The sequence below is a fragment of the Leucopleurus acutus genome (assembly GCF_964270905.1).
Source record: "Leucopleurus acutus genome assembly, chromosome: 1".
Taxonomy (NCBI): domain Eukaryota; kingdom Metazoa; phylum Chordata; class Mammalia; order Artiodactyla; family Delphinidae; genus Leucopleurus; species Leucopleurus acutus.
In genome coordinates this window covers 145,922,440-145,945,820 of record NC_139142.1, presented here as the reverse complement: position 1 = coordinate 145,945,820, position 23,381 = coordinate 145,922,440, and the positions used below count along the sequence as shown (strand labels likewise).

Below are 23,381 nucleotides of genomic sequence, written 5' to 3'. Positions count from 1 at the left end.
TAGCAGCAAAGCCCCGTCCTTGGAGGTGATGGTTCTGACCCTGGGGCACCTGACCATCCCCTCAGCCCCTCTCTGCCCCCACCTTCATCCCAGCCTCATAATGCAAGCTGGGCAGACCCGGTCTGACCCTTTTTGCTGCAGATCGGGGAGACAGAGACCCGGAGAGGAACAGCCACCTGCCAGTCAGTCAGCCTGGGCATTGCTGGTCCGTTTCTGGAGCCAGCCAGTGGGTACTTGCTGGCGTCCCTACCTGACCAGGTCACCCTCATCTGCCCTCTGCCTCCAGCCAGCCTTGGCCTTTAGGGGTGGCTCTCAGACCCCTCCCATGAGACCCACACCCCACCTGGTGGCCCTTAGGCCTTGCCCAGGCATCAGCTCTACACATGGGGCCCTCAGGCCTCTCACTACAGCCATTCCCTCAGGCCAGCCTGGCTCCTCTGTCCCCTTCCCTTGGGATCCCACTCCCCCTCATACCCATGTGTCCCCACCTCCATAAGGGTGAGCAATTGGGCTGCTGCCCCCTGCCCACTGCCCCCAGGCAACTAACCCTCCCCAGAGAGAACACCGCAGCCCACCTCAGACCCCCTCCCTGGGCAGAGTTGGCTCAGTTCACATTTGTGGGGAAAACGTACCCACAGTGGCCTCTTGGCTATGCAGCGTCTCGCTCTGAGAAACGGGGCTCTAAGAGTCCCTACCTCCCAGGGGGGTTGTAGGGACTGAGAGTAAATGAGCAGCCTGCTCTAGGCTGTACAGTTGGTCACCCCTCCTAAGGCAGGCCCAAGCCTGGCTGGCCGCCTGGGTCAGCCTGGGCGCTGCTGGGCCGTTTTGGGAGCCAGCCAGTGGGCGCTTGCTGGCCAGCCCCATGTGATCTGGTCACCCTGTACCTGATACATGGTTCGCACTCCATAAATCTTCACCGGAATGACTATCACTATGAGGGAAATGGAAACGGTTTTCACCCAACATCTCTTCACGGTGCTCACTCGAAGATTTGGGGCACAGATGTGTCTTCCCCTCAAGGACCTAAGCACTGAAATAAAAGTTGGTGCCTAAAGCGGGAAAGCAATGCTTAGCGACGTGAATTGCTAATGGTGGAATTTCAAGGAGAAAAGGGACCAGTGAACATTTCCTAACCTTGGCAGACACAGAGAACACGGGGACATGAAAGTGTTTTACTGTACGAGGAGTTCACAAATCTGTGGACAGCACACATCAGTGAGGATTCCACATCACTGGGGAAGGCAGATGGGGTGGTGTTCAGGTCCTGGACGGAGACAGGGACAGAGCCCTTGGACCCACTGTTCACACAGCTTCACATTGGGAAGGGTCAGGGGAGAAGGAACAGGCGGGGTTGGGTATAGCCCAGCTGTGGGTTTTAGAGAAAGATTGCATAGCTCGTTAAACCTTGTCCTTTTTTTTTTTCACTTTGCCCTGGGCAACCAGGGTGCCTGCCCAGCACTTGGACAAGTCAGCACCCCTGCCCTATTAGGGGTTCTGTCTTCCCCTCCCAGTAGGGCCATTTCTGATGGGGAGAGGACCAGGGTGTGGGGAAGGTTGGGGGGATAGAAGGAAGACCTGTGGAGGGACCACAGGGGGACTGGGAAAGGCCCTGCCCTTCACATCCCCCCTTCCCTGGTTAAGGATTTTTTGCTGAAAGGGCCAAGGAAATGTGCGTGGGTGTAAACACCAGAGGCCACAGCTCCTCTCCTGAGGAGCCTGGAGGTCACACTCGTGTAGGCAGCAGAGCTGGGTGGTCGGATTCTGGCCCCTGTAACCTCGGCACTGTCCTCAGATCCGGACGTGGAAAGTGCTGGAAAGAGAAAGAGCAAGAGGGGCTGAGAGGCTCTGGACTGGGTGGGTAAAGGTCCTCAGCAGAAAGCCAACCAGGCCCTGCACCCAACCCTGGACAGTTCCTCCAGGAGGGTGCAGAGGGAAGGAAGGCCTGGAGGACCAGCTGTGCCCAGGGCATCCAACCCCCGACATTACCAAAGGGCCCCCAGTCTCTATCCTTCACCAGAGACTGGCCCTGCTGGGGACAGAGGACTTCCCAGTCACACACTGAGGGCAGCTCGGCCTGGAACGTGACCTGCCTCCCAGCCCACACAGAGCCTGCCGGGACCACTGCTCTCGGGAGCAGTGACAGTGCCTCAGCCCCACGGGGTCTCCTGGCTGTGGCCCCCATTTAGGCCTGCCCTGCCCATGCCAGCCCCTTGGGAGGGCACCTGAGGAAGTCGGGGGCCTTGGCGATCATGTCCTCGAAGTCGGAGAAGCCCAGCTTGCCGTCGCCGTCCAGATCGGCCTCCTCAATGACCTTGTCGCACACGAGCACCACCTCGTCCTCATCCAGCTCCGACTTGGTGAGCCGGGCCAGTGTCAGTTCCAGGTCCTCCTTGCAGATGAAGTTGTCGGTGTTGAAGTCTGTGGGGTGGGGTCAGGGACGCTCAGGCCACTCTCCTCTGAGCTGGTCACACCAGATACCTCCCTGGCCCCTCTGGGGACACTGGATCCTTGCCTTCAGCCGACAGGAACCAGGGGGTCTCACTCACGAGGCACCTCTCGACACCACATTCAACACATCCACATTCACAATCTGCACCAACCCCCGCCATGACGGAAAGCCCAGCCTCGGCCTGAGACACTTCGAACATCCAGATCTGAGGCCTCCTGGGAACTTCGGGCCCAGGCTAAACGGCTCTCCTGGCCTTGTCCCATGGTGGACCCTGTGTTCCCTCTAAAGCTAAGGGAACCAAGGCCTGGCAAGGCCGAGTGACTGAATCAAGGTCTGCTGATTCAGATGGCCGTTGGAGGGGAAGCTGGGATGCTGACCGGGGCCTGTTCGACGCTAAGACCCGTGTTTTCTAAACTGCACCACGGTGCCTCTGGTCCCGAGCCAGACATGGAGGTCAGAAGACTCAGAAGCCCCCCCAGAGAGAGGCCCTGTGGTTGCCTTTTGTGCACAAAGAACAGGGAACAGGGTTTGATTCTGCTCGGCAAAAGGCACTACCACTGTCCACAGCTCAGCAAGCTGTTCAGAGGGCCGAGCCACACACAGGCTCATCACAGGGAACTCCAACACCCTTCTGACTGCCTTTCAACCCAACTATCAGATCTCTGCAAGTGCTATTTCTTCTGTCTGGAGCGCCCTTCCCATTTATCTGTCCAGCAGACTCCATTCATTCTTCAGGGAAACTAAGGTCAAGGAAGTGGGTGATCCTTGCTAGAGGTCAGGCCCCAGTTCCCCCCAGCACCAAACTCCAGGTCCCGGTTGCCTTTCTCCATTCTACCCGCCAGTCCAGGGTGGTAGGGGAGCCCTGGTTCTCCCTTCACTTGTCCCCACACCTGCTTGGCTGTGTGCCCTGCACTTCCCCTCTCTGGCAGACTACAGCCTTCCCAGAAGCAACGCCATGGGGTCCAACATTAGGGGGATGATGGTTGGAATTCGAGAAGTTTTTTACTTGAACCTTGTGGGCGTAGTTTGTTAAGGGTAGATAAGGCGGGTACCATGCCTCTGACGTGCAAACACAATGTGGGTGCAGAGATATATGTAGACCAAAGTCCCCTGAAATAAACGTGACAACTACAAAATGAAAAAACAGCCCAATGGGCCCCATTGCCTTGGGATCCCCTGGCTGATGAAAGATGCTGGGCACAGGAGGTTTGTCTGTGGCTCTTCTGGTCCAGGACGGACCTTCCCTGAGCCTCAAAGTTTCCATCTGAGCACTGTCTGAGGGTTTGACACCAGTCCCAGCTGCTGTCAGGCTCAGAGCTTATGAGCTCTGCAGCGTGAAGTTCTCTCCTATCGCCACAGGAGAAACCAAAAGCTTCGCAGGTACTCGGCGCCCTCTGGTGGCCAGTGGGACAGTGGGTCCTGGGCTGGGCTGGGGTGAAATGAGGCCACTCTACCCCTGGCAGCAATTACAGAGGTGGGAGGGGGTACCTAGGAGCCTACCTCTCAGCCCAGCCTCACCACCTAGCAGAGGCCTCCTCTCCAGAACCCTGGCGTCTGCCACTCTAGCTCCTCCAGGATGCCGAGTGATCTTTCTAGAACACAGGGCTTCCTGGCCTCACCTGAAACCCTGCAGTGGCCCCCAAACTCCTTGGCTGGCTCCTCACAGCCCAGCCCCAGTGACCTCTCCAGAATCACACCGCCCTCATCTCACCACATTCTCCCCACCTTCTCACCACGCCCTGTGCTTTGTGGTGCTCCCTCTACCAGGTACGCCCACCCCCATGCTCCTGTTGACAAATCTCCTCTTGTCCTCCGAGGCCATGCTGAAATGTCACCACGTGTGAATTCTCCTCACGCTAACCGCCCGCCCCAGGTGGAGTGGGTCCCTCCCTCCTCTGCTCTCAGGACCCTGCAGATGTCCCTTATGCACTAGTTGTGCCCACTGGCCACTGTGCTGGACACGCACTCTTCAGAGTGTTCTTGGTGTCCCCAGCATCCCCACGGCGGGAACCAGCAGTAACTAGATGGCCTATGGAATGCCACCACCCTCACGCAGCATCACAGCCCCTCCTCCAGGCCCTCGTTACCGTAGATCTTGAAGGCGTAGTTTGCCTTGAGGTCGCGGGGAGCCGACTCACAGAGCACAGAAAACATGTCGACAAAGTCGTTGAAGGTGAGGTTCCCGTCGCCATCCTCAGAAAAAGACTCCACAATCCTTTCCTTGAAGGGATTCTCCTGAAGAAAACCACAGCAGTCACCATAGATGAAGGTTCACTGGGAGGAACCCAGAGCCCAACAGCTATGGCCTATGTGACCTTGAACGAGTGACCTAAATCCCCCTGGGCCTCAGTTTCCCCATCTGTAAAATGGGGATAATAATTGCACCTACTTAATTGGGTTGGGAGATGGTTGAATAAGTTAAAGTATGTAAGGTGTTGGTACGAAGCCTGGCACCAGTGAGAGCTCTGCAAGCATCATGTCTTGTTATATTGTTCAGATCAGCACGGAGGGCTCAGCAGAACCAAGGTGTGCCCACTGGAGGCATCACCTCTTCTGAGGCAGGAGCAGGGATTAGTCCCATTGCCCAGGGAGTTCATGGAGGCTCCTGCCTTGACATGCAAGGGAAGACAATGTTACTGAGTCCACGTTCATACTGCTCACCACACGAGAGGCCAAAACGTAGAGAAACGAGTTGTTTGGGCAAGGAATAGTGATGTTATTTGGAAAGCCAGCTAACCGAGAAGATGCTGGGCTCCTGCCCCCAAAGAACCACCTTGCCTGAGTTAGAATGCAGGCTCCTTTTATACTAAAAGGGGAGGGAGTAAAGTCAAACACTTCCTGTTTCCCATCAGCCTCTGGAGGGGAGGTGTTAATTTCTTCCTCCCTGTAGTCATTCACAGGTGGGTCTGGTCAGGATGTTTCCTGTGAGCTAAACAGAGGTATTTTAGCTTAACGCTCATTACCTGGGAGGTAGGGTTCCCAGAGATGGGCCATTATGTATAATTTAAGCTTAGAGGAAACATCCCTTTAGTGAGTAACTTGGAATAGAATACAAAAGGTTCTTCCCTATTACAAGAGCCCAGGGCCTGGGCAGCTCTCAGCTCAGACCAAGATCACAGGGGGCAGAAGTGGGGCCCCAGAGGTGGGAGAACTGGGCCGGGACCAGCCCACAGGTAGGTGGGGAATTATACCAATGACTCCTTCCTCTGATCCCAACTCACTCAGGGCCCACCTCTCCTGGAGCCCTCCACCCCAGCTGGGCCAGCACTGGACCACTCCATTCTGTGCCCAGCCCAGGCCAGCACAGGGGGCTGAGAGACGATCCCATGGTTCCTGCCGAAGTGCTTCACACCCTCTAGTGATCCTCTGAACCTGGAATCAAGCCCCTCTCTAGGCCAGGCTGGACGCTTGTCAGGGCTGAGCCTCTGGCTCACTGTCCCCCAGGACGGAGGTCATGACCAGGATACAGGCCCCAAGTGGATGCCACGTGGACCCCAAGTGGACACCCTGACGCCAGAGTCACACACCTGAGGTCTGGCAAGGGGCTCTTTGCAAAGACCCACGGCAATGTGCCCTAAAAACCCAAATGCTTTCTTACCGTTGGAGTGTATTTTGTGTGTAAGGAACTCGGGAAATGAAACTCTTATGTCAAAGGATATATATGGTTTGAGGGCTAGCAGCATCAGCCTCACCTGGGAGCCTGCTAGAAAAACAGGATCTTGGACCCCAGACCTATTGAACCTGAATCGGCATTTTGACAAGATCCCTAGGTGACTCCTGGGCACGTTGAAGTCTGAGAGGAGATGCTGTGCATGACCGTGCTGTGAGAGACAACAGCCATGCGAGGACGAGGCTAAAAAAATTACCTTAAAAAGAAGATACAAACAAGATCTGCCAAGGACAGCAGACGGGCCACTGAACACAGGGGCAAGCAGGTGAGCACAGGTCCACAGCCCTGCAGACTATAGGGCAGCACCAATCACGGCACCCTTACCGAGTAAGCTCATTTACTGACACACGTAGCTCATTTATCCACAGGGTGCAGATGAGGAAACTGAGGCACAGCTGGGGTTCAACTCAGGTCTGGGTGCCCCTGCTGCCCTGCCCATCCAGAGGGGCATATTCCCCGCACTCCCAGCCCCCCTGCCCGGCCTTCTCTAGCTGATCCCTCCGGCTCTGCCGAGCAGCAGCCTCTCACGTACCCGGAGCTCCGGCATCTGGATGATGACGCTCATGGGCACGTGGACGATGGGGCTCTTCCTGTAGTCCATCGGGACGAGGTTGGGAGCCAGCTCATAGAAGCGCGCGTGGAGCCTGCGAGGGAAGCAGAGAAAGAGTGCTGGAGGGGATGCAGTCCCCGGGCCCTCAGAGGCTCAGCACCACCCTGCCTGCACCCTGGCCCCTCACGCTGGAGACCCACTTTGGCCAGGGGCCTGGGGAGACCTGGAGACCTGCTCTGCCCACAGGATGGGGGATTTGTAAGGGAGGCAAGTTCTGCCCAGACCCCTATGCTGATGACTAGATTGCGTCCTGGCCATTCCCATGACCACCAACACCATGGCCACTGCTGCCACTGCCCATCCCCCCACCCGCAAGGGCTTGCCCATCTGATCTTATTTTTTTCCTCTTTGGACTCTCTTAAGAGTCTTCTATGCGCCAGGCATGTCACCTCTTACAGCTCAGCAAACGGAGGCCTGAAGAGGTTAAAAGAGTGACTTGTCTACCACCACACAACTAGGAAGTCTCAGGGACCACGGCTGGAACCCGAAACCGGAAATCCAGAGCAGAGGCTCTTAACCCCTCCTCCCCATGCCGCCCCTGCCGCTCCCCACCACTGACCTCGCTGAAGTCCTGGCCCAGTTTGCTACCCCTGCCCCCAGGCTAGGCCCTGAGGGTTGGGTCTCTGGAAGAGCTTCCGGAAGCCCTCACATCCTGTGAAGCCCCTGAGAATGGCCATCCACAACCTCTCTCCAGCTGGGGGTGGTCGGGATGGAGCCCACTGCCCTGGGCCTGGCCCTCCTCGCTGACGCGTCAGGTCCCCAGCTCCCTCTCACCCTCCCACCTTGCTCGGGGGGCCCTGGGACACAAGCCCACCTACATGCTGCGTGGACCCTCCAGGGTGTGAGACATCCTGACCCTGTATCAGTTGGAAGCCCCTCCTCCATTATTCCTCTGCGGCCCTGTGTCCTGTTGTCCAGGTCCCTGATATCCCGAAGAACAGCCCTCCCCTCCTAACCCCAGGCAGGTACAAATTAGGTTCAGATGAAATTGTGTCCAGGAAGTGCTGCCAGACAGGGGGACAGGTGTCAGGGGTATTGACGGGGGGCTGTGGTGAGGCCCAGGGCTGCTGGGGCCTGGATGGACGGGTGATCCCATATCTCCGGGGCCCACCTTCCCTGCTACCCCCAAAGCTGGATCAACCCTGGTCTTCTTCTAAGTGGCCTGGCCCAGTGACATGCTCCTAGGCCCATCCTCAGTAGGCCCTTCAGCATAGCCACCTAATCCCCCATCAGGGTCCACCCAACTCTTGTCACCCTGCTGCCCAGCCCTCTCCAGTGGAGCAGGTCACTGCTTGCCCAGCTCACACACAAAATGTCAGCCACTGTTTAACAAATGCTCACTCTGTGCTGGGCTTTGGGTTAACCCCGTGTGCACTGCTTTGCTCAATTTAATCCCTAATCACCCCGAGAGGCAGCTATTAGCACCCCCACCCCTGTTTTTCCGGTGAGGAAGCTGAGGCTAAGGGGTTAAGCGTCTGCCCCAGCTTCCAGAGCCAACAGCGGCGGGTCCAGGCCCTCCCTGTAAGTCAGGCCACCCAGGCCAGCACATCAGCACCTGGTTCAGAGCACCTGTACAGTAAACGCAAAGCAAATGCCATGAGCACACTTGGCCACTCACAGGCTCCTATAAAAGGGCCTGAAATCACAAGGAAGGTCCAAGGCTTGGAAACACAGACCCGGAGGGGAAAACCCAAACCCTGTCCTTTGGGTCAAAGGGGGGCAACGGATAACAGAGTGACAGGATCAAGCTGGGACCCTCCACGAGGGGGCATCCGAGGGCTTTCTTTGCTCTTACTTTCGGCATTGAGGAAAAATTTGCCCTTTTTTTATACTGTCCCCAAACATGGAACCTGGACTATATATCACAGTTTATGCATCTGGTTTCCTGCGCTTTTGCCAGGACCATAGTATTTGCAACGGTTACGTTTCTCCCTTGACCTTGACATTTGGGATGTGATGTTGGGGTGTTTGAGGGTTGGCTTACACCTTCAAAGTTTTGTGGGGTGGCTGCAGCAGGGACGTGAGTCAGACTGAGGTTGGAGCCCTGCCTATACCTCTCACTAGCTGCGTGGCCTTGGGCAAGTGGGTTAACCCACTGGAGAACAGATTTCCCTATCAGTTAAATGCGGATTGTCCTACCCTCCTCACACTTGGGAGGATTAAAAAGGATGGTGTTAGTATTTAAAACCACCTGGCCTCAACTGGTAGCTATTAGCGTTTTGCCTGCCATGTCAGGGCCTCCCTGCAAGGGACGAGGATTTGGGAGAAGGCCTGTGGGTATTAGTGGAATTGAAGAGGTGTCTTCTGGGGTACGAAGGCCAGCTTCTGCCCTGGGACAGAGATGTGTTCTGACTCTATGCCTATAGTGATATTGGAATTTGTTTTTTAAGGAAAACTCAAGGAGAATTTGGAAAGATGAATCACTTTGGGAAAAACTCCAAAAACTGTCACAGAACTGCATTCCTGTACCCCTCCTCCCTTAAAGGGCACTACTGAATTCACGAAGATGTACATATTAGTCCTATCATAAGTTCCAGGGGCAGAAACAATACCTATGCTACTTGAACTGTTCCAGAGCATGGGGCAAAAAAGTGAAAGCCTCCCAGTTTATTTTAGGAAGTTAATAAGAACCCTGCTACCAGAACCTAGTAGGTAGCATCCAAAATGGACCAATGGTACTTACACATACAGATGCAAAAATCTTATAAAATAACATATTAGTAAATCAGGTCCAACAGCATTTTAAAGAGTAAATCATTGGGACCAAGTAGGATTTACTCCAGGAATGCATGGGTGGATCAATGTTTGGGAATCTGTGACTATAAATCACATTAATAGGCAGCAAAAAATATTTTGATCAACTTGATAGCTGCACTTATGACCATATGGTTGTATGTACACAGAAAAACATCTGAAAAGTGTACACCACGTGTTTACACTGATGGTCTCTGTGAGGCAGGAGTGGAGAGGAGTGATAAGAGAAGGCCAACTTTCACTTATTACTTTACCTACTTCTGAACTGAGTTTTTAAAGTATTTATTAATAAAAATAAAAAGTATTTTTAAGGTATATATTAATTTTTTCAACAAAAAACTTAAAATCCTTATTCAAACATAAACAAAAGGATGCTCTCTACCTGAAATCAACACCTAACATTATACTTAAATGATAAAAGTACTACAGACATTCCCATAAAAGTGAGATTCCTACCGTCACCATCATTATATAACATTTCCCCTGTGAGTGCCAGTCAATGTAATTAGTCAGAAAAATAAAAGAGTATATCTAAATATTGGAAAGGAGGATGCAAATTATTATTTGCTGGAAAACCAAAAATAATCAGTTTAAAAACTATTTGAATGAGGACTTCCCTGGCAGTCCAGTGGTTTGGACTCTGTGCTTCCACTGCAGGGGGCACAGGTTCGATCCCTGGTTGGGGAACTAGGATACCACATGCTGCACAGTAAAAAAATATATATATATTTGAATGAGAAAGAGCTCAGTAGCGCTTCTACACAATAGTTTTTCTACCAGCATTCACCTATTCAAAAATATTATATAATAGAAGATCTAATTCACAATACAAAATCCCCCTCCAAAAACCCCCAAACAACTAAGTATAAAATAAATATGAAATGTGCACAAAGAAAACCATGAAGCTTTACCGAAGGATGTAAAATATTTAGGGAGTTAGATAACTTTCCTGATTGGAAAGGCTTACTACTGTAATGATGGCAACCTTCTCTTCATTTTCCTGTAAAATGAATACACTCTTAATTGAAATCTGCAAAAGATTTATTTGAGATCTTGCCAACCTGATTCAAAAGTTTGTTTGGAAGAATAAACATTGGAGAGTTGGGGAAAAACCCTGAAAAAAGAGTCACCAGGGAGATGTTTGTCCCGTCAGATGTTAAAACATAGTTTAAAGCTATTATAAGTAAAACCATATGGAATAGACATTGGTGTAGAAGAGGCAGACCCAAATATAAATGAGAATTAGTCCAAGACAAACAGCATTTGAAATCAGTGGGGAGAAGATGGATTCTTCTGGAAGTCACAGACTGGTTGGTGGTCCACATTCATGTCTAGCTTTCATGTAAAATAATGATTTAAAACTTAGCTGCCAACATTTACAAATTAAACAATTTTACATGAAAAACCTGGATTTCCCCAAGGCCACAACCAGTTGGGGCTCAGGAACAGCAATTTCTGCAGATCCTTGTCCTAAAACATTCCCGTCGGGTTACACGGCTTCATTTATTTGCAATGCATGTTGGCCCCCACAGACAGCTGAGTTTGAGACCCTTGGGAAAGTCAATAAATGATTTGGGGATAGAAGACAAAAGAGATGTAACAGCCAGTGTGATTGAGGAAGCAGGGAAATGGAGACTCATGCATGGCTGCTGGAGGGCAATCTAGCAATAAAAATCAAAAGCCTTAACAATGTCCATGGCTTTTGGTCCAGAAATCTCTGTTAGAAATGTATCCTAAGGAAATAATCCCAGACATGTGGGCTATAGGTCATGGTGTCCCAAGGATGTGCACTGCAGTGCTAATTATAATGGTGAAAAGCTGAAAATCTAAATGTCCAACCAAACGAAAAGGTGGTGAGATCTTTTTTTTATCTTATCTATTTTTACAAGTTGCCTAAGGAAAAGCAATTTAAAGCATATTACAGAACAACCTGATCCAAATTTCCGATAAACACACACAGAGGGAAAATATTTAAACATTATTTACCCAGAGGTTAAAAATACCGAAAGATTAATAGCCATTATTTCTGGGTGGCAGGATTACAGACAATTTTTGTTCTCTTTTGACTGGCTTTATTTTCTAATTTTTCTACAGTCATCATGTATCACAGGTGAAAAAAAAATTAAAAGTAATTAAAATAGATTATACAGAGTTTTTAAATGGTTGAGAAAATAAAATAGATGATAAAGTAACAAATAGGCAAACACCCCGGGGTGCTAGCTGGGCTTCTCTGTGCTTAGGAGCATACGCTAACTGGGGGCAGGGGAGTTACCTACAGCAAAGAAGGTGGCTAAACGGGGGGCTGCCCACTCAGGCTCAGCGTCGGGCTGGAAGAGCTGTGCCCTGGGGAGCAACTGGATCCACCTGGGTTTGTGTGTGTGTATGTGAGTACAGAGGAAGGAGGGGAGCGGGGGAGGGGAGGGGAGGGGAAAACTGCCCAGACCGGTATCTGTGACTCAGTATCATTGACCCAAGGCTACCAGAGAGCTGGGCCCCAAGCTGCAAAGAAGAACCTGCTGCTCACGTTTCCTCCTCACCATCTGGTCAGTTCTCAGGGTGCAGCCCACCCAGAAAACCATCCGGGTGGGGGTGGGGTAACAGCGCTGGAAGGCCCCTGGGAGGAGGGCCCTGGGCCTCGGGCCTGGCTCTGCCATTGACCTGCTCTGTGTTGCTGGCCGGGTCCTCGCTCCTGGCCCTCTCTGGGCTCAGGGCCTCGGTCGTTCCGCCTGGACCTGAGATGTGAACAGCGTGGAGAGGGCTCGCCTGGCAGGGGTGATCAGTCACACTGGCTCTTGCTGGGGCCCAGAGAGAAGGTTGGAGAAAATCGAGGGGGCTGAAACTGGAATCGAGCCACCGAGGCCACGCCTGGTCCCCCAGGGACATGTAATCCCGCATGCTGCCTGGCCTCACGACCCTTCCTGAGGGTGGACGGGTGGGCAACAAAACTCCAAACAGCCTGTGCTGAACAACACTGTCACCCCTGCCCTCCCAGCCATTGGAGTCTGTGGAAAAACAGCCCCAGGGGGCACTGTCATCCGTGCTGCAGAGGTGGCAACTGAGACATGGCAGGCGCTACACAGTGGGGACCAGATCCCAGGGCCCCTGCTCCCAGTGGGGCTTTACCCCCTCCCCCTCCCCACATGACCACTCTGCAGAAAAAGCCCCGGGTCTGGTCCCCAGTGAGTGTTAACACAGAGGTGGGGCCTGAAGGAACCAGAGCAGGCAGCGGGGGACTCAGAAAGCGTGTCCAGCTGCCAGAAGGGGTCCTTTCCCCGCTTTGTGGACTCCGGGCCCGTGTTGAACTACAGAGGCCGGCATTGAAGGATGCAGAGCTGGGCAGGCCAGGGCTGTGGGGAGCCAGGAGACCCCCTACCCCTGCTCAGACCACCCACCTGCCCGGGGCTGATCATTTGCCAAGAGACCAGGGTCACCCTCAAAGGCCCCTCAGGTTGAATCCAATTCCTGGCCTGGCCTTTGAACCACTCTCCTCCCCCACGGGCAACTGGGGATGGGGCAGGGTGAAGCAGGTCTGTGCCCTTGACCCCGCTGCTCCTAGCCTGCAATGTTCTCCCCTTGGCCAACCCTACCCATCCTTCACCCACACACTCTTCAAGCACTTACTGGTGCCGTGCCCAGTGCCAGGCATGGGGAGCCTGTGTCCTGCCTGATTACAAGTCCGGGGGGAGCTGGGCACCTGAGCCATGAGCCCACAGAGCCCCCCAAAAAGGCTGCAAAAGAGGCTGTGTGAGAGCTGGGGGACAGGGAGTTGGGGGCTCACAGAGTAGATGACTCTGGAGTGGGTCTTGAAGGACATGCAGGAATGCAGCGGGAAGATGAGAAAGGCAGTAGGGCAGCCAGTGCCAAGGCCTGGGGACGAGCTTTTGCTGCCAGAACAGAAGTGGTAGCGGGCCTCCCAGGACAAGCAGTCTGGGCCCGGCGTCTACAAAGGTGGGAAGTCAGGATGGCGGGAGCTCCCTGTTACAGAGGACAAATGTGGTGAGGCTTAAACGAGGATTTGGGCCAAGAACTCTGAAAGGTAAGAGGTGCCACGGGAATGCCAGGGTGACCGCTGTGTTACTACAGTTCTGAGGACCATCTGTCCAAATGGAAGCGCACCCCACACCTCACTCAAGCTACAGACCAAATGCAATTTATCAAACACCACACTCTGGCGTTCCTGCCTCTCGGCAACGGGGGAGGTATCATTATCCCCGTTTTATAAAAGAAACAGAGGCTCAGCGAGGCTCAAAGCTTGTCCAAGGTCAGAGCTGGGAAGTAGAGCCCAGGTCTGCTGATGCCAAGGCCTGGGGGCTTTGCCCCCCACCCTGCTTCTCCAAGGTGGTAGGAGTGGGCATCCCTGCCCACCCAGGGGACAGGCTGGAAAAGCAGCCTGGGCAGAAAGGAAGGACCGAGGGACACCATCTGAGCAGACTGGTCATGGCAGTGACAGACCACAGCTCCCTTGGGAAGTGTAACAGGCTCTAGCCCCAGCCTGCCTATCGACCTCCAGGGAAAGTGATCCTGAGACCTTGCTGGCTTTTAGTGCCACCTGATAGCCCAGAGAGGGGGGCCTGGCAAGGCCTGTGGGGCCAGGTTTCCTGGCATTCTGTGAGTCCTACCCACCATCTGGTCCTGGGGCTCTGAGTCTGCCAACCCCCTTCATTTCTCCTGTCTAGGCCCACCCCACCCCCAAAGAAAGGGAAGAGACCCCTGGTGGACAGCTCAGGGGCGGTGGTGGCATTGCCTGCCATGCCCCTGCCTTTAGGACCTCCCAGGAGTGGCAGGACATCAGAGCCAGAAGGCTCTTAGGGATCCCTAGTCTAACAGACAGGGTCCCCCCCTTAGTCTGACAGGTCCCAGGGTGCAATGAAATAACGAGGACCCTGGAGTCAGAGGCCAGGTCTTCAGTCCCTGGCTGGGTGACTTTGGCCAAGTTGCTAAGCCCCACCTGTAAAGTAAGGATAAAAGGATTCTCCTGTTACAAGGGCACAGTGAGGATTAAATGAGAATGTTCCTGAAACCGCCCACCACGGAGCCTGGCATGCAGTAAGCAGACGTTCGATTCTTGGCAGAAGGATGTGAGCCGGGGGGTGGGACGTCTCGAGTTCCCACAGCAGCCTGCGCTCGGCTGCCGATGGGGGTGGAAAAGCTAGTCCTCAGCTGGTGCAGCACCCCCCCCACCCCCCTGCCTCGGCCCCCAGGGTCCCCGGCCCCACCCCTGCCCCTGCCCCAGCTCCAGAGGGTCGAATAAGAGGCACACTTACTTGAGGATGTCCTTCTTATTGAAGAAGGTGCAGTCCTGTGGAAGGAAAACGCACATTTAGTTGGTTGTCCTTCCTCCCTCAGAGCCACACAGGAACAGCCAGCCCTGGACTGGGGGCAGCAGAGTCACTACCACCCCTCCCTGCCCCAGCCCATTGCGGGGAGCAGTCTAGTGGGTCCAGAAGCTGCCTTCTGAAGCTTTTGACCTGAGCCAGGGAAGTGAGTGTGTGGCGTGGGGGGCTGGGAGGCATGCGTAGGGGAGGGCATTTGGGAGGCAGATGGAGAGGTCAGAGGTGGATGCGATTGATTCGAGGGGCCAGGAGATACCCTGTGGGACACCCGGGGGAAGTGGGTGGGAGACAACTTGGGAGACAAGACAGGAGTGAGGACTGACAGGGTCACCGCACTGCCCAGCGGCAGGGGGCACGGTCCATGCTGCAGGCCCTAAGAATGGTGCCTCGTGGCGTCATGGGTAGTGTGTCCTGAGTGGTCGCAGGCAGAAGCCCCGTGGTCAGAGGCTGAGCGTTCCAGGCACACAGACTGGGGATGGGGCAGGGTGAAGCATCTAACTGGTATCTGAAGCCACAGGAATAGATGAGGTTAGAGAAGGCAGTGAAGAGGCTGGGGTGTGGGGAAAGAAGGGGCCGAGGAGGAGAGGGGGAGGAGGAAGGTGGGCAGGAAGGAACCGGCAGCATCTGCACAGAGGCCAGGGTGGAGGCTGCTGGGGACCCCCAGGTAGGCATGACTCAGGGCTGGGGCAGCACTCGGATCCTGAGTTCACCCAGATTATAAACTCATCTTGGGGATTCTGCCTTGGTCTGGATAACCCACCTCCTACAGTCACGCCTCTGTCCACAGCTCCGCCTGCCTGGTGATGATGCTACTATGCCAGGCCTTGTGGGAAGTATGGGGGTGAAAAGGACCCAGCACTTCATAAAATGCCCAACGGTAAAGGGCTTTTGTGCTTCTCCCCTGCCATTTGGCCCCTCCACCTTGGCCTGTTGTTGAAGCGTGAGGGAGCCCAGAGCTGGTGGGGCCTCCTGGGGCGGTATGCTGACCAGAGCTGGCTCCGACGAGGGACTAATGGCCACGGTACAGGCTTGCAGACAGCCCGGCTCACACTGGATGAGACCTGGAGCCCCTGGCCCCGGGGCAATTGCACTGCACATTGAGGAGGACCCAAGAAAGCAGGCCCACAGGATGCATATCTAGGGTTTCCAGTGGGCACCTGAAGGAGAGCCAAAGAGGGGAGAGTTGGTGGCAACTTCCAGGCCCCAGTTAGCCCCACAAGTCTGTCCTGAGCCACCTGCTGCTCGGCGGGAGTTAGACTAAGGACCCGCATAGTCTGGCCCTTCTTGGAAACATAGGGGCTTCTCCTGGGGGGCTAGACTTTGCTTTCGGTGATAGCTCCTCTGTAGGGGCCAGGAGAGGCTCAGGCTGGGGAAGCAGTGCCCCCTCCCCACCCAGAATGGGCAAAGAACTCCATGCCCCACAGGCCTAAGACTCAGACAGGCTGAAGACCGTGTGGGCTGATTTCTCAGCAGACCCCAGAAACCTGGAGCAGGCAGCAGAGGCCGCCCAGCTGGGCCTTCCAGGCACAGACCTCAGTCCCACAGCTGGTTCTACAGCCTGAAGCTGCCAGTGAGAAGGGCCAGAGCGCTTCCAACCAGCACGGTGGGGGTGTCGGCATAACAGGATGGGGAGAGGTCCTGGCTTCTGCTCTCTTTCCCCCTGGCCTATCCTCTTCCCCCTCCCCTCTCTTCTCTCCTCTCTCCTATCCCCTGGGTTGGAAAGGAAGTATCTGGGTCCTGACCTGAGGGTTTTATTGGCATTAGATGTGAAAGCTTCTCACATGACTCCAGTCCCTTACCACAACTACTTACATCTGTCCACATCAATGGTCCTCAAGGTGTGGTTCCTGGACCAGCAGCATCACCATCACCTGGGGACTTAGTGGAACTTTAGATTCTCAGGCTTCTCTCCAGAAGTACAATCAGAAACTCTGGGGATGAGGCCCAGCAATCTGCATTTTAAAAAGTCCTTCTAGAGATGCTGATGCTTGCTGAAGTGTGAGGGCCTCTGCTCTAGAGCAGAATCACCTGGGGAGCTGTTTAAACTCCCTGTGTCCCCTCCCATCACCACCAATGGACCCCAGATCAATTACATCAGAATCCCTGAGGGTGGATCCAGGCATCAGCAGTTTTCAGAGCCATCAGGTGATTGCAATGTGCAGCCCAGCCTGAGAACCACACCACAACCAGTCCATAATTACCATGGGCTAGTCCGTGGGGGCTCTGAATACCCAATTTTGTTTAATCCTCATCACTAGCCTATGGGCGGGGACGGGGGGCACGGGTGGGGCAGGCATTACCTCCCCATTTTATAGATGGGAAAACCGAGGTTCAACAAAGTTGAACAGCTTGCCCTAAATTGCACACGCAGATCTGGGCTGGGCTGGAACTCAGGCCTATGGGCTTCTTTTTTTTTTAATTAATTAATTAATTTTATTTTTGGCTGCATTGGGTCTTCGTTGCTGCGCATGGGCTTTCTCTGGTTGCGGCAAGTGGGGGCTACTCTTTGTTGTGGTGCGCGGGCTTCTCACTGCAGTGGCTTCTCTTGTTGTGAAGCACGGGCTCTAGGTGCATGGGCTTCAGTAGTTGTGGCACATGGACTCACTAGTTGTGGGACACGAGCTCTAGAGCACAGGCTCAGTAGTTGTGGCGCATGGGCTTCGTTGCTCCGTAGCATGTGGGATCTTCCTGGGCCAGGGCTTGAACCCGTGTCCCCTGCATTGGCAGGCAGATTCTTAACCACTGCGCCACCAGGGAAGCCCCCTATGTGCTTCTTGACCACTGCCCACTGAGTGGAAACAGAGCCACAGTCCACTCAGCACCGTCGTACAGCAACCACTCCACGTCCTGCTTCCACTGTGTATTCCCATATCTGGTACATGGTGCGTGCTCAATAGAGACTGGTGGAATGAATGGCCAGACTTTTCCATATAAACCTTCCACAGCAGTTAACATTATTTCACTGGCTGGGGAATATCTCACTGCAGGCATTGGCCCTGCTTAACCTAAACTTTCTCATCTTTCTGAACATTTAGCCACAGCCATTTCTAGGTGTTCAACATTACCGATAAAGCTACCATGAACCTCGTCGACTGATGTTTTGCTTGTTCTTCTGCTGACTTACTTCCCTGGAACTCATCCCAGGGAGGCAGCTCATAGGGGAGGAACATGGCAGATGCCTTAAAAGCTTCTCAGGGGGGCTTCCCTGGTGGCGCAGTGGTTGAGAGTCCGCCTGCCGATGCAGGGGACATGGGTTCATGCCCCGGTCCGGGAGGATCCCACATGCCGCGGAGCGGCTGGGCCCGTGAGCCATGGTCGCTGAGCCTGCGTGTCCGGAGCCTGTGCTCTGCAACGGGAGAGGCCACAAGGTGAGAGGCCCGCGTAACGCAAAAATAAAGACAGAAAACAAACAAACAAAACAAAACAAAAAAAAGCTTCTCAGGGCTCTGAGTAGCCTGGCAGCGTGGCAGAGGAAAAGGTTTAGTAGTCAGATGCAAATTCTCGTCTTGCTTTGGACCCTTAGGCAAGTTCAGTCTCCTGTTGGAACCTCAGTTTCTGCATCCGTAAGATGGGGATACTGCCTCTTGGAAAGGGGCAGTGAGAGGAGCAAATGAGATAAGATGCAGGAAGCCTATAGGCCACAGCTTACCCCGTTTTGTGCAACAGCTCCACCCAGTACCCCATGTCCCAAAGGCATCCCTTCAGAGCCCGCAGCTCTGTGTCTGTTCCCACCCTGAAGACACCAAACAAAAACCCTGCCCCCCTCCGTCTACTCAGCTGCCCAGGGAGCTACAGCCATAGGTCTGCAGGAACTCTTCCCTTTACTCCACTGAGAACAAATGTCCGGTCACTGCTTGGGCCCTGAGAGTTCACAGGGATAGGTCTTCAGGGAAGAGTCCCAGCTCAAGTTAGGGTTATGAGGGGTGGGAGGGAGGGAGGGGACCTAGCCCAGGAGAGATGGGCCCTCACGACTCTGGCAGCAGAAGACAGGGCAGGCTGGGCTTTTATAATAGAAGCTCCGATGTTATGCCAGTTAAGGCTACAGTTCCTCCTCTAAGCTTATATTCATCCTGTTCTCCCACCTGGAGTACCTTGTCCAGCTTGTCCAAATCCTTTCCATGCTCCAAAGCTCAACTCAAGGGTACTTTGTCCAGGTAGCCTCCCTGCCCCCCATCTCCCACATGCCTGGTCTGCCTGTGCCAGTGGTCCTGAGCCGAGCCATAGCCAGTCCCAGCTGGAGTGGACTCTGCATCCAGCTCTGCCAGCCCAAGCCTCAGCACCGCCCAGCGGACCATCACACAGCTCAGCTGATCCCTGCAAGAGCCCTGTGACACGAGCACAGCAGGGCTAGTGATCATTCCCATTTTAGAGGTGGGGACACTGAGACCCAGAAGAGGCCTACAGCATCTATGGCCCAGTCATGACTTGAACCCAGGACTTCAGAACCCCTGGAGTTCTTTCCCCTCCTTAGAGCCGTGCTTTAACAAGTATTCATTCATTCAGACAACATTCTCCACTGCCTCTTCTGTGCCTGAGCAGGGGACACACAGGAAGTGGGATGGAGGGGAAACAGACAGTGATGACTGGGTATAAACCATTCTGTGGCCAAAAGAAGGATTGAGGGAGGGCATCAGGGAGCCTGTCCAAAAGAGGTGAGGCCTGCCATGGACAGAAAGATAGGCCAGACGGCGCTGATGAAGAAGTGAGGGGAGGGCGCCAGGAGAACAAGGCCAGAGGTGAGGCCATGCTTGGCTAGAAGCCCTTCAGTGTGCCTGGAACTTGGGGTGCCAGGGGAGGGACTAAAAATGAGGCTGGAGGCTGGCTGAGCTCAGACCAGGCCAGGGTGAGGTCTGCTCTGCACCCCGCTCAGGCTATTATCCCAAGACACTGTGGAATTCCAGGGAGAGGAGAGGGTCACACCCATGTTTTAGAAAGATCCTTCACATCTTTGACCCTGTACTTCTGCTCCAAGGTGTTCATGACCTATATATGGACAACTCCCTAGGGTCTCCCACCGCAGTGGGGGATTAGTTAATACACATACGATGCAACTCTTGGTCCAGAGATTCTTTTTAAAGAAAAAATTGTTTTACATTGGTGATGCACATTGTGTCTGTCGAAAGAAAATGGGAAGGAGTGAGAAGGGGATGGAGTGAGAAACTGAGAGACTGTGGTAGCAGCACGCGGGTGGCTGGAGGGTGCAGAAACGGGTGGGGTGGGGAGGCAGCAGTTACATTTTCAGTTACACGACACTGAGAGGCCTCACCCAGGGCCCTGGCTATGGAGATCGAGGACGGGATCCCCAGGTGAGCCCCCAAAGAGGATGAGAGTTACAGGACCTGTCCTTGACTGAAAACATAGGCCATAGTAGAGCAAAGAGCAGTGGAGGGTCCTGGGGAAGGTGATGAGCTCTTGGTTGTTTGAGGGGTCTAGGGGCTGGATCTGGAAGGCAGAGAATTGGTCTGGGAAGAAACCTGAACTTTGGGAATCACTGGCACCTGGGGACTGGGGAAGAGGGCAGGAAACCCTGGAGATCAGTTGGGGGAGGGGGTGGCTGTTACTCGAGGTCACCCCCAGCTTGGCCTTCGCTGGCCCTGGCCAGCTGGAGAGTCTCAGGGAGGGAGACGTGGGGCTCTCAGGTTTCACAGCTCTCATTTCTCCCACCAGGCCCAGCCTCTGGCAAAGGATCAGAACCCAGCACTGGGCCTGACTCCGAACGGTAACTCAACGCCAGGCTGGACTGAGTGGGAACCCAGGCTCCCCATGCCCACGAGACTACTCTTCTGAGCATGGTCTACCTGCCTGCCTGTACCCACCTCCAAGTCTTTACCCAAGCTGTCCCCTCTGCCTGGAATGCCTCCTTCGGGGCTCTGATGGGCAAAATCCTACTGACCTTTCAAGGGTCTGCAAGCGCTGCATTATTTCTGAACCTACCAGTCGAAGCAAAGACCCCCTTCCCTCCAGGTCTCCCACTGCCCCCTAGTGCCCTCCCCTAGAGCACACTCACCGCCTGCCTCGCACTGGAGGCGAGGGGCCGTCTCTGCAGACAGTGAGGGCCTTGAGGACATAGAGCACACACAGCCCCCAGCCGCAACGAAGGGAGTGAGTCTTGGATTCACAATTCAAATTCTTGTGTGAACCTTCACTGTGCAGGGTACCGAAGGCCTCCTCAGCCTTTGTTTACTCTACTGTAAAATGGGGCTAAATAACCCACCTCCCTGTGATGATCAAATGAGTTGATGCATAGAGAGCCTCCCATTATAGCGCTGGGTACACAGAAGGTGCCTCCACGTGAGGCCCTGAGAAAGCAGTGTTATTGACAACCAGCACTTCCAGGAGGAAAAGGGCCTTTATTTTACTTGTGCCCACATCAGAGGACCCACACTTCAAGCTCGATGCCAAAATAAATATTCACGAAGGCAACAGGCAGCTGTGGAGACCCTGCTGGTGTTCATCTCCCCCAACCACACTCCACACAGGCCACAACACAGTCCAGCCCCCTCTGCCTGGCAGAGTCAGGAATGAAGCATCAGAGTTGGGCCTGGGAGGGTAAGTGAAATCATTTGGAGACCCGGGAGCGGCATCCCCGAGCACGGGCAAAGAGAGGGAGGAAAGAGCCCGGCGTGTCAAGGGAACGCGGATAGTTCTGTCGCAGCTGCAGTGCTCAGGGCAGGGAAGGGGCCTGGGCAGGCTGGCCAGGGCTCTGGGCAAGCCAGGAAGCTGGGCTCCCCCATCCTGCAATCACAGAAAAGTTTGTACATGAGTGGGAGGGCGTTGGGATCTGATCTGGACAGCTCCCGGACTCTGGAGGCAGAGGAACTCAGGAGGGTCTAAGGGGGTGGCTGCTGGGGGACTTAGGGAGCTTGGAGAGGTGACCATGTAAGACTGGTACCTCGCTTGCCTTCTTGCTCCAATTATTTCCATACTGGGGCCATACGGAGAGACCCCAACCTAGAATGGCATTGGGGTGCTGATGCACTTCACTCCCTACCCAGCTAACAGCTAATTTCTACTTTACAAAGACTCACTCTCCTGGGCTGCTTCCCAGGTTTTCGGGGGTAGTGGGGGTGGGAGGGTCCTCCCTCCAGCCTACTTTTAAGGACTCCATCTCTGCGCCAAGGTGGGCGATGGGAGGAGTAGTCGGGGAAGGGTTCGGGTCCAGCCTGGGGCCAAGAGCAAGAAGTCTGAATGAGAGAGAGAGGAGGGGGGAAGCTGGAAAGAGGGACGCCTGCGAGAATCTTTTAAGTGGAAAGCGCTCTCATTCCTCGGGTAGGTAAACTGAGGCTCGGAGAAGTCACCAGCCCAAGGTCAAGCGTCGAGCTGAAAGCAGAAGCAAGGTTTGAACCCGGGGAAACGGCTGTCGGGAGGCCTCGGCAAGCGACGGGAAAAAGAAGGGAGGAGCCGAGGGGCGCCAATTCGGGGGCCGGGCGGCGGGCTCACCTGGTAGTTGTCCAGCTGCTCTTCGGTGAAGATGGTCTGCTTGTTCCCCATGGTGGCTGCGGCGCCGTCGCTTGCTCTCCCGGAGGCCGCCTCCCATCAGCGGCCGCCGGAGCCCCGCGCCCGCGGCCCTCGTCAGCCCCTCGGCGGGCAGCTTCCGACGGCCGCCGGACCCGCCGCCCGGCCTCAAGGCGCCGCGCCCCGCAACCCACCCGGCGGGGACGGGGCGGGAGCCTGGGAGGAGGGGAACGGACCCCAAGCGTGGCGACTCCGCCCCACGGCGGGGAGAGGGCGGGCACCCGGCTCCCAGCTGCCGAGCGCCCCGGGCCCGCCAGGGGGCGGCCTGGCCGCGGGAGGCGCTGCCTGGCCCGTCTGGCGCCCGCGCCCGCGTCGGCTGGATGGACCCAGGAACTTCCGGCCGCCGGGAGCCCAGGTGGCGCGGGGCTGAGGGTGCGGGGCCTGGGCAGATCCATTCGAGGGGTGCAGTGGGGGCGACTGGGAGATCTTGGCTCCCCTTGAGCTGGGGCGCGGGGCGTCAGTGAGGAGCAGGGGGAGAGCCCTGAACTGTGAGTGCGGGGATCCAGCCTGGGGCCCAGCTCTGCCAGCGTCTCACCGCGCGACCTTGGGCCCCGTTCCTCCGCGGAAAAGCAGGGGGTCAATCGAGATGACCTCTAAGGCCCCTCCCGGGCCAGGCCCGGGGGGGCTGATCTGGTCTTTGACCACGGCCTGGTCAGAGTATCTCAGACCCTCTGGGTCCCTCAGGGAGGAGGACGGGACTTGCTTGCCTTTCTTTGAGCCCTTGGATACGTGAGACTTGAGAGGATTTAAAAGACTTACTGTGTCCAGAGACTTACTGTGACAAATGCCAGGAAGTTTTGCGGGGCTTTTAAACAGATGCCATCCATTGCAGCAAATGGAGCCACCGCTAACTACCTTTGAAGGGTCCAGCTCACACATTTGTTATTTATCACCCCAGGACCGCTGATGCTATAGGTATTACCTCCATTTTACAGGTGAAGAAACTGAGGCTGAGAGCGGTTTACTAACTTGCCCAGAGTTCCACAGCGGTGAGGTAGCAGAACCTGAGCTGGACTCCAGCACTGGCTCAGCTCACACCTGGACTCTGAT

General features: G+C 55.0%; 1 protein-coding gene across 2 annotated transcripts; it reads right to left on the bottom strand.

Moving 5' to 3' along the window:
* Nucleotides 1-1,242: 1,242 nt before the first annotated feature.
* Nucleotides 1,243-22,307, bottom strand: CIB2 (calcium and integrin binding family member 2; the record flags this gene model as incomplete). Of its 2 annotated transcripts, XM_082833726.1 has the most annotated exons (6): nucleotides 1,243-1,810; nucleotides 2,223-2,418; nucleotides 4,537-4,684; nucleotides 6,652-6,763; nucleotides 14,748-14,782; nucleotides 22,257-22,307. In XM_082833726.1, 6 exons carry the CDS (start codon nucleotides 22,305-22,307, stop codon nucleotides 1,789-1,791), a joined length of 564 nt encoding a protein of 187 aa, XP_082689852.1. The 2 variants fall into 2 exon arrangements, with proteins under 2 accessions (XP_082689852.1, XP_082689851.1); XM_082833725.1 differs by lacking the exon at nucleotides 1,243-1,810 and having other exon boundaries at nucleotides 2,183-2,418.
* Between the last annotated feature and the right edge of the window lie 1,074 nt (nucleotides 22,308-23,381).